We start from the raw sequence: 8,726 nt of genomic DNA, 5'->3' as shown, positions 1-8,726 counted from the left end.
TAAATAAATAAATAAATAAATAAGTGGACTGTGGGTGGTTGGTAGTAATCCACAGACCAACACGACCCGGTTTCTAGTAGCAGAGGGGGGAAGCGTACTAGCTGCCAGTAACGAAGGCGGCGGAGTTAGCGGTGCCACCAGGGTACTATTAACCGTACCGACTAAGTTACTGGTACCATCAGGGTACTAGTAATCAGAGCGCCAAGTTACTGCGAACGCCCACTACGGGAGTCTAAATTACTGGCACCTGCGGGATGTCTATTTTGATGCCACCAGTAACATGGTTATTACCGGTACGTACTACCGGTAATGCTGAGACGGGATTAGAAAGAATCTAATGACTGGTAGCGTAGTGTACGCGCGTCTAGTAACCAGGATCGTCTGTAGCGCTCAATACTGGTAGGGCACAATGAACCGTTCCTGCCGACCCCAATTTTGAACTTCCTAAATAAGCGATGCTGCTAGTATTTTGCCTTACACCACCACGGTCCTACTGGTAATATGAGCTGCGAATCTCATTGGCGGTAAACTCACTACCTGGCGTTAGAAGTAACTTGTACACAGTAAAACCAATCTGAGAACGTTACCACAATTCACTATTGCAATGGTTACTAGCACGTCTCCGCTTAAATAAAGCCTCTACTAGGAGAACACTGAGGCAAAATTTCCAATGTCTAGTGGTAACTATAAATGATGTGAAGTCCAAAAAGATGGACACAGGCCACAAAGGCAACATTCAAATCAGGACCAGAATAAGTCAGCAGAAATATCATTGATCATGGCATCCAATCACAAATCCGACCAGATTCAAACTATTATGGACAAGCTTAGCATCAGTGATGCGTTAGCTCTGCAAGAGGCGTTTCCATACAGCGCAGTTCTGAAGAGTTGCTACGAAAAGAGGGCAAACCCTGTGCACTATCTCTCTCGCACATTTAAGTATCCTCTCACGCTGATGTCAGTTATGTTCGACACCGGAGCAATCTTCAGCGGCTCTCGTGGGCTCGACTATTTTGTTCCAGGCTCTGCCAGGAAATCATCAGACTGGGACTTCTACGTACCCGGATATAAAGAGTCCGTGGCCGATATGGTACAAGCATTGAGCCTTTGTGGGGTGACCTGGGAGCCTGAGGGGGACAAAATCGTTGAAACACTTCGAGAGAAGGGAGAAGCACATGTCAGTCGAGGAGTTCTTGAAGCACTGTGGTCTTGGATAGACACTCTGGACCATCATAGTGCCGATGCTCTGCTTGGAGAAGCGTTACATGAAGTTGTCCTCGCGTTTCGTAGCGTGAGGCAGAAAATGTCAACTTCCCAAGCCTTCAAAATTACATATTCGTCGCATCGACTGAAATTGGAGGCTGCGAAATTGGAAGCCGCGCCGAGTTGGGCTTTCTACAAAGATTCCGTGGGAAACTCGTTTAGCGTTTTGCAAGGCTGTATCCAGACAAAGAACGAAAAACAAGGTGTCCAGCTCATGATAGGAATGTGCTACTCTCATGTTCGGAGTGCCATGTCTTTCCTTAAAGAATTCTACGGCAGCCATGTTCAGTGCTTCGTGGGTGGTTGGTGTGCCAGCCATATGTACTATCCGGAAGCGAGTGAGAAGCAGAGCATATTTTGGAAGCAATCTAGTGGAGAGGTTCCAAAACGAGTTGCCTCCGCACTTATAAAATACGAACAAAGGGGATTCGAATTTTCCGAGGCAGTTGATGACGGTCCTAAAACTCGTCGCTTACGGGACGGGGGGTCTTTGTTTCTAGATTATGGAGACATCTATAGGCAGCACGTGCGGAAGTCCCATCTCGAACTTCTAGACCTTTGGTTATCAGAGCGTCGAACAAGCATCGAATCCATTAGTTGGGTCGAGTTTGACCAACGTATCTTCTGTCTACAAAACTCGGTTCAGGCCTGCTACCGAACTGAACAGAAATCCTTCTCAAACTCTGGGCTAGAGCTGCCGCTTAACAGACTGAGAAGACTTGGGAATATCATTGCTGTGAATACCTGGGGTCCTGATACTTTGAAGTCAGCGGCTTTCCGGAGCACGATTGCTACGTCTCTTACCAATGCCAGGTGGCAAGTTCTGGAGCTGGCTAGATCAGGAACCGTGTTTTGTTGTCTGAAGGATGCGACTCCGTGGTCTTGGGCGCTTTAGAATCATCATAATTAATTTGAGCTTTTCAGTTACTGAAGCCTGCATCTTTAATCTGCGTGCATATACTGTCCATTGTGCGAGTCCTTATAACACTGTTATCTCAGCCAGTCCACAACTGTCACGTTATGAGACTCATTGTTAACTAAGCTTATTTCTTGAATAAAAAATTATTGTTCTTCTTGTTTTTTCTATCCTTTAGAAGGGTTCATGTCTTTTATCTTTAATTTAGAAGACTTCCCAGCCACCTGATGAAAGCAGGGTGGCTGGCCAGCCTCTCAACTACTGATATCGATGATTTTATGACATCTAGCAATTACGTCAAGTCTGCTTGTTCAACTAACAGAGGCAGCCTTATCCGACATTAACGCTATCACGGTACACAAAGCGCAAGTATTGACACTGAAACAAGTAGTCATGAACCTAAAACGGGAAGGTCATGCTCCGGGATTGTCATATGTTGCCATATCTCGAGATAAGAAACTCTCTTCCATCATGTTCGAGACGCCGTTATATCTAGTAATTCGATTCACAACTAAGGTGAGCTCAAACATGAAGATAGGGCAAGGGATTGGGGCTTTGTGCACTCCCCAGTGCTTATAAATTGATAGACTGGTGCATAATGCCAAATATAGTCGAATATTGAAAATACCGGTATGTAATGAGTGCTTTTTCATGATGGTTAATAAGCCTGCGCTGGTATCCTAACTAAGGATGGTACGGGCCGTCGCAGTTCCCTCGTAGAATCAACACAGTCTCTTGCATCTGTGTTCTGCTGTGACGTTCAACAACAGTCTGCTTAATTAATTAGGTCATATAAGCCGAGCTCATAACAGCGTCACATAGTGTAATTACTTTGGGGCATCTTACACAAAATGAGAGACTCTTCATTTCCTATATAGAAGAGTGGGATCATACTATAGTAACTAGAATACTTGTTGCAATACTGCTGCCTTAATTAAGGCCTTGATCTTGACGGATGAACTGCTGCACCAGCTCAAGCCTCTATTTAAGAACGTAAAAGAGTGTAAGGACCCCTTAAACTCGGGAAAGCCAGCAGAAAATACTCTCGAATCCTCTGCCACTAACAGCTACAACACGTCTCAATCACTTCCCCACAAGATCCATCCAAGCGAGGGTTCATAAAGCTGGTATTTAGAGAATCTTGACACAGTTGGCAAGGTTCAAATTGATGAGGCCACCTGTCTAGAGAAATAGTTAGTATTTTGCATAACTATATAAGAAAAGGTCTATACTTACAGATGCGCCGTTCTCGCAGCAGTAGGAAGTACCCGAGCAGGACTGCCCAACTTGTATAGTCTGACAGAGAAGATTTATGCCGGCGACAGTATTGCAGCATACATTAACAGCTGTATTTGGGCACGTGTTTTGGCGCTTCTCAACCTCGGCTGGAGCAGCAACGGCAACAGCGCCTAGAGCAAGAACAGCAGTCATATACTTCATGATTGCGATTAGATTTTGGAACCTCAAGTAGAAGACTTCAAAGATATTTTATATGTTTAAAGTTGTCCTGTCGACAGAGCAGCTAGTCAAATAAGAGGTGATACGGGAGTCGTTTATATACTTTTCCCGAGACCTCTATATCTCTAGTTATAATCAATGGGGTACGTATCAATAGCTTCCTTTTACGACAGCCACTTGTCTCAGCTGTCATAGAGTACTTGATCTATGAAGAGTCTCGGCTCTTGCTGGCCTGGGGGCATTTTGGCAAGACGAGTTATTAAGGTTTTGGCCATGAAATTACGAAATGAAGGTGCTGTTAGGGCGACTTGAATAACTCGGTATTCGCCTGCCGCTTTAGCCGTGATTATATGTTTCAGCTGCTTGATTTCAAAAAAAAAAAAAAAAAAGTTGACTCCAAGAGTTCATTTCAGCTTATTTCAGCTCATTTCAGCTGGGCAATAACCTTTTGAGAGTGCTTCCAGGGCCGCCTCGACTGATCAGAGTAGCTCAGATATTTCCAAGACGGATGCGCCATGAAGCTTGTCTTGAACACGACAGCTGCCGAAAACTTAGGTATTCTCAGCTGCAAACCTTGCCATATTAAGCCATTTCCCCATCGAGCTAGATTCATCGTCATCTACATTCCCCAGAATTCTTCCCCCTATAACTCACAGCCCCGCAGCTGTTAGCAGTTAGCTAGTAGATTCATTTTTTTAGGCGGCCTAACTATGCATTTGGCTCCGTCATCCCACCCTGGTACTAACGGCACAGCCTCAAGGCCCTTGACAAACGCGGCGACGAATAGAAGGGGGATGAGCGGTGACAGCTCGGCGATACCATCTCCAGCTATAGTGCAGCAGTCCATCTAAGCTGCCTACCCAAGTGTCTATCTCGGCATTTACCGAATGGATTGCCTACTTACTTGGTGGAGGCAACACACTTTCTGGTGAAATGGTCTGATGCCACCACGAACTGGGAGCCGGGGAAACACATCATAGATAAGGGAGTACTAAGTAGATTTGAGCAGGTTGGGAGCCCGATTAAGAGCTGGGAAACTTCAACGCCTTCTATATTAGCATGGTCGTCCCTCCAAAGAGGATACATGGGTATGTAATAGTGAGCTTCTCAGCCCATACCTCACGTGGAGGATTCAGTCAAATGAGGTGTGTGAGGCTCATACTTGAAACCATCATAGTAGAAAAAAGAAAACCCTTTGAAGGAATCAGAGACTGCCTGACAGTTGCTTTCGAGGAGAAAACCCTCCGAGAACAGCCCACCGTTGTTTAGAAGGACCTTCCAATACCATAGCCGTTTGGTTCCGAAGGAAGCTAGAGAGTCCGCGTGGACGAGACGTTCAGACAAGTCTCTGCAGAAAAGTGTGGACTCATGGGGATACCCTCTGTAGGGTGCCCAAGTATCTAAAGGGGTTGCCCATGTATCAGTCGCCGTCGATAAGGCAACTAGTTGACGTCAGCGTGACAGGGATCGTATCCGTAGCTGGTTTTACCCCTGGTTGTGATATTATAAAATTATTTAGTCGGACAGGTTGAAGGAGAATGGATATGCTGGAGTGAAAATGGACAGCAAAACAGAAGTGTGAGGTGGTAGTACAGTGCAGTACTTGGGGGGGTTCTTGAAGTCGGCCCCGTGGTGCTCCACACTCACGGGGGGACACTGAGTCCCATCGGGAGAAGTGGATGCGAGCGGCACATACGCGCCGGCATTTGCCAAACTCTGCCTTTTTGTATTTGTCGAGCTGGGGACGAGACTTGGGACTTTGTCAAGTCGGGTTAGCTACGCACCATCTTTGACAGGCCACAAGTTGTCACAATGTACCGCGCATGGACCAGACCATACAGAAGTCGCGCCGATTTTGTAATCGTCTCGAGCATTTCAAGTCTGCACTTTCTTGGGCAGCCCGAGCTCCTCCAACCATTACCGCGCGGAGTCAAAAGTGTTGCAATCGTGGGCTCGATTTCCATCTTTGCATTACAAATTTGGGTAGAGAAGGAACAGTTGAAGGTTGTGGCACCAGCACTGATGACGGTCGAGTCGAACGCGACTACCCAATGTGCTGACGGCCGAGAGGGCTAATCGCGATGTTTTTTTTATCATGGCAAAGGTTCATGTTACAGTACGTAATACTTTTGTCAAGCGCGAACTTAATGACACCAGACGTATTACAACCACTGGAGCGTCTTCCATGCCATCTTCTCCAAGTTCTCGTCGTGTATCATTCTCATCTGTCATCCGCTCCAAACACACAATTCTTCTTGCAGTCTGTCATTTGAAACCACCAAAACAGAGCTCGCATCTTGCTCCATTTTTGAAACCTTGTACACAACATCATTCAACATGATGTGTGCTGCTGCTCTCATCCTCGCTAGCCTTGCGGCCGCTTCTTCCATAGTCAGCCAGGCCGGCAGCAACTATCCAGCAAAGTCCTCTGCCCAAGGCTTTCACCTGGTTGTCAACAACACCGATCCGTCCCGTGAGCTTGCAGACCCTGTTCACACTATGTTCCTTAATAGCATTCATATAAGCCCGCCTTACAATCTCGTCGGCACCAGCAGCATTGCCAAAACGCAACCGAGGATGAGTTTCGCTCTGGCAATGCCCATATCCTCTCTGACGGCGGTTCCCCTAGGATCCTGTACGGCCTCAGCTTTCGCTTGGAAGAAAATGCCGCCGAGGGTTTTGTTTTCAGACTAGACGCCGGTCCCGGCCAGCGTGGTGTTGCTATTTCCCCAAGCCACCATCCTTACGCCAAAGTGCCTGGGCTGGCAATCTGCAACCAGCCTGTCAATCTGGGTTGCAAAATTACATTTCCACATCTCTGGTTTGTAGTACATTGGCATGCTTCCTATTATACATTGCCTCAATCTCCAAAGACCCCTTTGATGCCTACGGCCGCTTTTGAGTAAAAGGTACAACATAATCGTTACACCATACAAATTTCGTTAACCATTGCGCTCAGCTATAACGCACTCTGCTGTTGTTGGCACGCACCAGGCGATGTGCCAACACAAGACGTATGCGTGTTGCTGATGTGAATCATTGCGGAAAATGTGAAGGGATTGTGCTCGCTGTTGGCACGATATTCTGAACCTCCAGGGTATAGGCCGTCCATGATGCCGCCGTCGTTTGCGTACGTCGTCCCCGTAGGCCACAAGTCTGGTATGGAAGGACTTGGTATCGTTGGGCAGACCTGTCCGCAGGTTACGAGGGCCGGGTTGGCCATGGCAACACTTTCTGCGGCATAGACGGCGGCGATTGGGCCTTGCAGAGGCGCGTCTCTGCTCTCCAGGCCGCACTTGGGGTAAATCACGGCGACTGGACTGGTTGTCTCGCTAGACGAGTCACAGCCGCCCGAGGGGGAAAGCAGCAGGGTCCTTGCCGAGTCCTCGCCATTGGGATAGGACTGGCCGTTGACGCCGTGCATTTCGGGTGACTGGGCGGCTGTCGTGCCTTCGTCTGCATGGCCTGTAGGTGTGGCGCGCGACGGGCATGGAAGCGGGCTCCCTTTCATCATGGCCAGTTCGCACTCTAGTTCCAGGTTCCGCTGAAGCAACTTGCGACAACACGCGTACGGCTTGTTCTTGAGTGCTTCCAGCTCGGCCTCGAGCTGCGAAACCTGGGCCTTTCTCCGAGTGCGAATGGCTCTTTGAGCGTTGCGGTCGTTGGCCCGCTTCCGCGCAAGCTGTTCTGGAGTCATGGTAGTAGTGGACCTATAGCCTGGTTGAATTAGCTTTGGTTGCAACAGTTGAGAGCATGGTTTCGCTCCGGGGGCTTACGTTTGCTGTGCGCAGATGCAGATGCTCCTGTAGCGTCGGTCAAGCTTCGTCGTACGCTGCTGGGATGATCCTTGTTGTCGGGCAGAGGGACGGACCGAGTCATCTCAAGGTCACAGAGGATATCATCTTGATGCTGATCGAGACGCGGGTACGGGTCAAAGTCCACGCCATGGCGAACTAGGGTCCTTTTTATTCTCCTTCGGGCCTGGTTCCGACGCACTGGTAAGCGTTGCCCTTGGATCATCGGAGATCTCTGACAGCCAGCCAAACCTAGTAGTTGTGGATCTGCGCAGCAGCCACAACGTGCGCGGCTGGAGTTGGCCAGAAATGTTGGTGCCTTTTTCAGCTTTGGCACGCCAGCTCGGTGACTCCTCACTCTGCCTCGACACTCTCTACTCTTTTAACTCGAGACTACCAGTGCCAGCTATTGGGTGTTGTATACTGCAGCTGGACGTGGTTCAAAGGGTTTTTTTTTTCTTCCGCAAATATCCCCAACTCAGCTACCCCGGAGATACCAATAACACGGTAAGCAACCAAAGCTTGCCTTCTACAACTTGGAGATGGTGACTGTAGCAGGTGGCCCTGTCAACAATGTCCTTTTCCAATATGTAATTAAAGGCTTGGGAGTGCAACGGATAGTTCCTCGAAGCTGCTCATGGCCTCCCAAACCCCACTCCGATGGTTCAGCCACAGCAAAGCTTGATGCACATCTCAGCCCTCTTGGGCGGTGGCATTTACATGTGCTCTCATTCCTGAATGGTCCAATAGACGAACCGCACTGGGGTTGCCTGGCAAGTTGGCTGATCCTGCTGTCGTCCAATCGCACAATTGCATAGACGCCTGGTCATCCCCTTGGTTTTCCTGGTCAGAATTCTCTCGCACCCTCGCCAAGGCTGCTGCCGCAGTCCATCCTCCAGTAACCAAGCGATGAAAATGGCGCCGGGGAGGCGGCAGGGAAAAACCCTTCGAAGGAATCAGAGGCTGTCGAGCAGCTTGCCTTCAGGGAGGAAAACCTCCGCGACCAGCCACCCTTGTTTAGAAGAGATGGCCTTCCAATACCCATAGCTCCTTGGCCCCGAAAGAGAAAGAGACTATGAGGTCCGAGTGGACGTGATTGTCAGGACCGGCTTTGCAGAAGATGGTGAACTCTCGTAAGGTCATTTTCTGGGCTGTTAGTGCCACGATGGGCGCTCGCAGCGGAAAGCACGGTCGAGTGGCCTGCAAATTCTCGCCCCACTACCAGGCTGCTAACAGCACCATGGGAGGAAAATTTTTTACAGGGGAGAGTTGTAGAGTCTTCCGCACCTTCTGCA

The 8,726-nt window shown here is 48.8% G+C and overlaps 3 protein-coding genes across 3 annotated transcripts; 1 reads left to right on the top strand and 2 right to left on the bottom strand.

Moving 5' to 3' along the window:
• Positions 1–778: 778 nt before the first annotated feature.
• MAA_00914 (uncharacterized protein) lies at positions 779–2,158 on the top strand (the record flags this gene model as incomplete). Its single annotated transcript, XM_007818912.1, has 1 exon — positions 779–2,158. The coding sequence occupies one exon, from the start codon at positions 779–781 to the stop codon at positions 2,156–2,158; it is 1,380 nt and encodes a 459-aa protein (XP_007817103.1).
• A 1,152-nt stretch (positions 2,159–3,310) lies between these two features.
• Positions 3,311–3,619, bottom strand: MAA_11460 (uncharacterized protein; the record flags this gene model as incomplete). The annotated part of the gene is made up of 3 exons (XM_011413454.1): positions 3,311–3,361; positions 3,416–3,457; positions 3,518–3,619. 3 exons carry the CDS (start codon positions 3,617–3,619, stop codon positions 3,311–3,313), a joined length of 195 nt encoding a protein of 64 aa, XP_011411756.1.
• Positions 3,620–6,596: 2,977 nt separating this feature from the next.
• Positions 6,597–7,657, bottom strand: MAA_11459 (bZIP transcription factor; the record flags this gene model as incomplete). Its single annotated transcript, XM_011413453.1, has 2 exons — positions 6,597–7,354; positions 7,414–7,657. 2 exons carry the CDS (start codon positions 7,655–7,657, stop codon positions 6,597–6,599), a joined length of 1,002 nt encoding a protein of 333 aa, XP_011411755.1.
• Between the last annotated feature and the right edge of the window lie 1,069 nt (positions 7,658–8,726).

Source organism: Metarhizium robertsii, assembly GCF_000187425.2.
Source record: "Metarhizium robertsii ARSEF 23 chromosome Unknown MAA_Scf_8, whole genome shotgun sequence".
Taxonomy (NCBI): Eukaryota; Fungi; Ascomycota; class Sordariomycetes; order Hypocreales; family Clavicipitaceae; genus Metarhizium; species Metarhizium robertsii.
This window is presented reverse-complemented; position numbering and strand designations above follow the sequence as displayed.